The 6,964-nt window shown below is 40.9% G+C and overlaps 1 protein-coding gene across 1 annotated transcript in view; it reads right to left on the bottom strand.

Moving 5' to 3' along the window:
- Positions 1 to 871: 871 nt before the first annotated feature.
- Positions 872 to 6,964, bottom strand: part of NTRK2 (neurotrophic tyrosine kinase, receptor, type 2) — a gene marked incomplete at its 3' end in the record, with an annotated part of 143,353 nt that continues 137,260 nt past the window's right edge. Inside the window, exons 13-14 of the mRNA XM_010152097.1 lie at positions 4,699 to 4,871; positions 872 to 1,106 (exon numbers count right to left, since the gene is read on the bottom strand). Of these exons, the coding sequence (XP_010150399.1) occupies positions 872 to 1,106; positions 4,699 to 4,871 (408 nt within the window). The remainder of the gene's footprint in view (positions 1,107 to 4,698; positions 4,872 to 6,964) is intronic.

Raw genomic sequence — 6,964 nt, 5'->3', positions numbered from 1 at the left:
ATGCCTTCCCAAAGCTGCAAACACCGATAGCTTCAATTCCAATCATGAAATTACAAACGTGGTAGCAAACAGCAAATGCTGTCAACTACATGACTTGCCACACAGTACAAACACAACATCAACAACAGTAATTAATGTACACAGTCCTGCTTATCCTAGCAATCCTACAAGCCCTCTGCAAACTTCAGAGACCATTTTATGGCAACCGAGCTCAGGGAAAATGGCCTGGGCCAGAAAGAACAAATGTGATGGGCTACTGTAATGCACCACAAAACAACTATTCAACCACAAGCAGGAGGACTAAAGATCTGGCTTAAGGCAGGAAAAACTTACTGAGAGCCTTTCAGCTGCTGAGTATATAACAATTTCTCACCTAGTCTCCTCCTGAGCAAAATAACTGGTCCAGTACTGCTGACAAGTATCCACACCTCCTCTGGTAAACTCAAACATTATACAATACCCAGAAGTTAAAATTACCATTTGTCTTAGCAATATGTAAGGACATATTTTAATAACTTGGAAGGGTTGGGCCAAGTTTGATCACCCACTCTTCTTTTTATTTGTTGCTGCTTCTTCTTCGCTAACGCCAAGCAAACACGCAAAATTTCTATCCAGAGAAAAAGACCTTTCTGTGATTTACTATTAGAATACAAAGCCAACATATACAAACAACAGGGCATGCCGATCTTACCGTAATTAACTCTCTCCAAATTTACCAAAACTTTGTAACTCAAAACCAGGTTCTCCATATCCCAGCCTCTAAATTACCTGACAGACAGGTGCTTGATTGTAAAAGCAGAATCAGTCACATCAGTGTGGTAAGATGACTGAACAAGACCTAGGTTATGAGCAATTACAGCAGTTCACTTACCCTATAGTAGTCCGTGCTGTACACATCTCTAGACATCCCAAAATCCCCAATCTTCACCAGTAGGTTCTCACCAACCAGGCAATTCCGGGTAGCAAGATCCCGATGCACAAAGTGCTGTGATGCCAGGTAAACCATGCCAGCTGCAATCTGCTGGGCAATGTGAAGCATCTGGGATTGGGTCAGCTCAGCGAGACGGTTGCCCTCTGCCATCAGGACTGCATCTGGTCCATGTGCCCTGCGCCAAATCACAAACTGATTAAGTGATAGGCCACCTGTAAGCTGGAGAGGTGAAAGGCGTTAGTGAGTCTAAAACCAGACGACTGACTCGCTCAATTATAGTAATAAAAAGGGCTACAAATTCTTGGTGAGATAGGAGGAAATTTGTATCTTGGCTTTCTTCATTTACTGTTTTCCTTCACTGTGTGAAAGACAGGTGGCGTGATATATTACTCATGGAAATAAGGCACATGCATTCATAATAACACCCCTTTGTCTGAAACCATGACCCTTCTCCTGTTCTGTTCTAGTAATCTTTTCTGGAGAAAGGCTGGCAAATGTAGTTGTTTGGTAACTGAGGAAAATCTTATCCCTCTGTAGTAGTGAAAGGCAATAGAGTGAAAGACAATGAAGTGGTCTGGCATTCTCTGATTTTTACAGGAAGACAGGACATTGATCCTTCCATCTTTTCTTAAAGAAGAGAAAGCTGACTTCCTTCTGAGATGCCATCTGAGAAACAAGGGCAGCAATTTCAGATTTACACTTCTAGTTTCCTATCCAAATCCATAGCAGGAAACCATTTTTGCTTATTTCATCAACAAGGATGAGTCCTGCCTGGGACTGGAATTCTTGACAATAGGAAGAGGACACAAAACACACAATATTTGGAACAATTAAACAGCTTCAGAAAATACGAGCTTTTCAAGACCTAGCATGTCCCTAAGATGCAACAGCCAACTGATTAATGAGAAACTTGCATACACTCCAGCAGAAGACCTGTTTTGCATTTGGAAAGCCCAGGAAAGTACCGGAAGTCATGTGCTTCACTCATCTTAACTCTGTTAGCTCTGGTATACATGTGTAACATCCTAGAAACTAGAAGATACAGATATAAACATGCCTACACAAAACTTTTATAGTAAGCATAACTAGCTAATCCTTATCCAATTAATGAGATCATCCAGCAATCATTCCTTATTTGATACACTTCATAATATTCTGAGTATCTCTTTCCATCCATTCCATTATCCTGGGTTTTCAGAAGCCTTTTTTATTCCAATCCCGCAGACCATCCTTTCTAAGGGACCACCTCTCCTCTTCTGTCCTTAACTTTTTTTTTTTTAAATACTCTAGAACTGATTATTTTTTCTCTCAAAAATCCCCTCTTACAAAGAGGAGTTTCAGGGAATCATCTTTCTAATCAACAGAGGTGAGACCTTGATTTGTCCTTAGGGGCAGGGCACCTGAGTTTGGAAAAGAGTTGCAAATTAATCAAAATCTAAGAGACCAAATCTGACACTACCTATTAGAGATATGATACTAAAATTGCCCCAAGGGAAGAACATGAGCAAAGTGACAGATAAGAGGAAGAAGTGAAGGAGGGTGTGTAGCATTGCTGGGACTGCATCTGGTACCAGGCAAAGAAGCTCTCTGCCACAGGGTACATACAGGCAGCCATTCAACTGCCCTGGGTTGGGAAGCAATAAACGGGAGGATATGAAATTTCCAAACAAGACTCACAGACAAATTCCTATTGAAAAGCACTGTACCTTTTCACTGCATGGGTATTTTTAATGACTGCTCTCAGACATGAAACTCTCAGCTGCTAAACTGGAGAACTCTCCATCTTTTGCTAGCTTCCTTGAGAACATGGTCTGTGTCTAATGAAGTTTTTGGATTATTCTTAACACGCCATCCACCTTGCTTCTCCTCTTAGTGCTAGCTGTAAACGAGGTGCCCCTGTGTCTGCAACAGCCAGGAACAGATTTCCTTGGAATCCCTATCAGTCTCAACCAGCCAGAACAAGACCAGGGAAGGCATGACTTTGAGGCTTTAGTGCTAGACCTGCCTTTGGCTGCATGCAGACAGCAAGGCTTATTTGGGTTAAAATTCAGATTAATTTTTTCCCCGACAGCCTTTGGTGGCGCTGCAGGGTAAGAAATAGGGGCTCTTACAGCCCGCTCACAGCTAACCTCTCATCTGCGGCACAAGCTGCAGCCAGTGTGAGAGGAATGACAAATTGGAGCTTAGGTTTAACAGCTTGTCCCAGCATCATAATTTTATGTTCTAAAGACAAGGGCTGATTAATAATTTAAAGAAAGGGAAGACCTAAAATAGGAAATATACTGTCTGCTCAACTACCTTTCTGTACAATAAATCAAAATCAGAGTTAGGAAGTAGGAAAGGGCCAATCAAAAAGAATCAAAGAATAAGTATTTATTATGAAATAAGAAATTATTTCTTATCAGCTGTAAATCTGGCTGCTTCTAATAGACATACTATTTCAGAAATAATAGTGAAAAATCTGAAAATACTTTTCAGAAATAATTCTGAATAAGTACTGGAATGGCATCTTAGGAAACTGCAGTTCTCTCCCAATCCACGGCAGAGGTCCAAGTACGCAAATGGAAAAGCCCAGACATAGCTCTGACAATACACTTAAATCCTCTGCCAGATTTTCATGTTTGCTCTGCAACCCCAGCTCAGGCCCCCGACTCCCTGCCAGACCTGGCAGCCCTGCCAGTAAGGGAAGATGCTGGTTGATGTCATTTGCTGTTACGGTGTGGTTATTTGTTCAGTGGAGATTAGAAAGACAGCAAACTCGTTTCACACAGCTATCAAAAATGCATAAATGGTGACACTAGCAGACACTAGCCATTTCAGTCAGACAGAAAATCTGAACCCATTTAAAGGGACATCCGTTTTGATTGTTTTACAGCTTTGCCACAGATTTCTTTCCAAAATGGTGGTACCCCTAGTTATCTTCGGCAGGAGAGATCTCAGTACATTTAAATGCCCTTGTGATATCCTTTGATGAAAATCACATAGAAGACCTTGAAAGAACAGTCCCTTATGTTCTGGTAGTGTTTGTTTGTTTGGGTTTTTTTACATAGGAGAAAAAGCTGTCTCTTAATTGCTTATTCTTGTGTCAACAAGTGCAGGCTAGCGCAATGACACATATGCAAGGCCACTGTTCAGCACATCCTGGTTCATGAGCTACCTATTATTGTGAACCTTAGGTATTATCTACTTGTTTATGACTGCTTTACTGCCACGTTTCAATTTCTGATGCACATTCCTGAACAGCTTTATGAAATAAAGCCCTAACCCAGACCCCAAGACGTAGCATTTTCCATTGCACTGAAGTTCCCATGGCTCACAGTTTTCTTCCTTCAGATTAATGGCAGTCTTTCCAAAACACTGAGAGGAAGGAAGAGAAAAGGGGTTAGATTTCAAAAGCTCTTGGACGCCTACAGATACCTATAGGTGTTGAGTGGGATCTTCCCAAGTGCTATCAGAAAGCCTGCAAGAAAATGATTCCTACTGTAAGATGTATAACCAAACATTTCAGAACACACTGAAATCTATTGAAAACAGCATTTCTTTGGTTGCCATTCCTTTGGCGCAGAGCGTAAGGCTTGAATTAATGGTACTTCCAAATATGCAATGAAACAATGAGCCCAGTGCAGAAGATGAGGGTTGCACAGATCTGCACTCCTAGGTGTCAGCATTATCCAGTGGCAGTAGTTAATTTGACATTAAGTACCAGTAACACCTACCTTCTCTGCCCACTTCTGGCTCTCCAGCACAGTATGTGTTCATGGATTTACCTGAGGAATTTGTTAAGATCTCCGTGCTTCATATACTCAAAGACCATGATGAGCGGGTCCCCCTCGACACAGACACCGTAGAACTTGACGATGTGCTCATGTTGCAGGTTAGTTAGCAGCTCTGCCTCACGGTGGAAGTCCTTGCGGGCATTGTCACTGGCATCCTTCAGTGTCTGGCGGAGAAAAGGAAAATGTAAGGAAGGGGAGATTTCCGCAGAAGGTAGCGAACATGTGGGGATGGCACTGTACGGGTAAGATAAGGACACTCTACTGCATAAAGGATGGAGGAAGTACTTAGTAACTATTTTAGAAATGCAGATGTGATGTTTAAGTGCAATTAAATAATGCCAGCACAATTTTCATTCTCCTGCCGCATGTCGTCCCAAACAACGATTTCTCTTGTAAGAGGATGTACGAATACTCATGATCTACTGTGCCAAGTGTTTTCCAAAGACAGAAGAAATAAACTGATCTTATCCAAAACATACACCAGTACACAGCTGTTTCATTATCCTTTCATAACTCAGGCAAACCCCAGTACCCTGTTTGGTATTTACCTGTCTTGTAAGTTCTGCAAAATAAAACTCTGCTTGCTTAAAATACTTGATGGGAACCTAAGTGCATTCTTTACATATTATTAATGTCGCCATTGCTGATGCTGGCCCCTATGGTGGGCTATACATTAAGTAGATTTATGCAAGAGTACGTCCCTGGACCAGAACTTATAACCTGAGACTTCAGGCAGAAACTCCTTTGAAATCCAGTAAATCTACTCACATTTCTAAGATTAAACATAGCTATAAGTAACTGGAGGATCAATCTTAGATTGGTAGACAGAGAGGAAGTAGATGTAGATCAGAATTCTTAGGTGTCGATTTTTCTCACCCCCTTTTATTTATACAGCTTTAAAATCTTACATATTTTCATTTTGAAGGAAATATATCAACACTGTATCAAATAGGAGGCTGAAATGTTGTATAATGAAATAATGCTAATTTGGCTGCCACACACAGGCAGCTTCTGATCTCTTCTTAAGAACTACGCTTCCTAAGCTAGGAAACACTTTCATGCACCAAAACAAGCAAATTCTGACAGCAATTAGGTGAGGAATAATTATAATTGACAATAAAACACTACTAGGCTCTACCTTCAAAAGGTACAGTGGTTGCACTATACTAATTCAAACAGTACGAGAAGCAGGTTACCAATGTTCACAAATTATTATTCGCTGAAAGCGATGTCTGGGCTCTGTGTCTTTAGATTTTAACTACACCTAGACTTAATACAAAGGAAGATGAGACACAAAAGCAGTGGCATTGTTTTAACTAAAGATGCTTTTTCCTGGTCATCTAGTCACTTTATTTTCTACCCTGAATCCATATACAAAGCATGGGACTAACCACACTCATGAGGACAGACACAGAACAAGTTGATACTGTGCATCACTCTGCCAACAAACCCCGATTTTAGCTGCAGTAGTCATGGTTTGTTACAGGTTTTTCTTTAGCAGAGATGATTCTGTCCACTTTTCTTCTTATTATATGTATGCATGTGTGAAGAAGGAACTAAGACAACTGTTGGAGGAAACACTTGCTTTACTTTTGAAACTGCAACCACAGGTCTTGAAAAATGTCTGCCATAAAGAAGTTCAGACGGGGGACAAGGAGCAGGGCAGACTGGATAGTCCTCTACCAAGTTCAGGGGCTTTTCCCTGTGGATTTCAGGCTCTGTGGATCCTAGAGGCAATAGATATCATTCATGGCACAGAGGTCACCTCCCTGTGGGACCCACTCATGAATCTCATGTGTCTTCAGGCCCAAAACACTTCTTCCACAAGTTTTACCAATAATGACACAACAAGAACATTGAATCATCAAAACTTCACAAGCTATGATATATTAGTATATACAGCTTTGTCATCGAAGATGGATCAAATTGGTTCCTCACTACGGTCCCCACACAATCACAACTGAATTGAGCGAGGACTGAAATTGAAGTGTCTTCCAACGCTTCCTGGCTTTAACATTATACAGGCGCCAACCCCCAGTCCAATCTATGCTATATAATGAAATCCCTGGGAACAATTCTGTTCCCACTTGAGTTTCCTCTGGTGGGTTCATGTATAAAGCAATTGGACTGTAATTCTTCTCAACAACAGAATTAGAAAAACACTTAATAAAAAAATAATTTTTAAATAATAAGAAAGTGGAAAAAAATTGACAAGAAGAAGCATATGCTGATGGTCTTTCCAGCAGGCTCTTTCACT

The sequence above is a fragment of the Eurypyga helias genome, unplaced genomic scaffold (genome assembly GCF_000690775.1).
Source record: "Eurypyga helias isolate BGI_N326 unplaced genomic scaffold, ASM69077v1 scaffold38675, whole genome shotgun sequence".
Classification (NCBI taxonomy): Eukaryota; Metazoa; Chordata; class Aves; order Eurypygiformes; family Eurypygidae; genus Eurypyga; species Eurypyga helias.
This window is presented reverse-complemented; position numbering and strand designations above follow the sequence as displayed.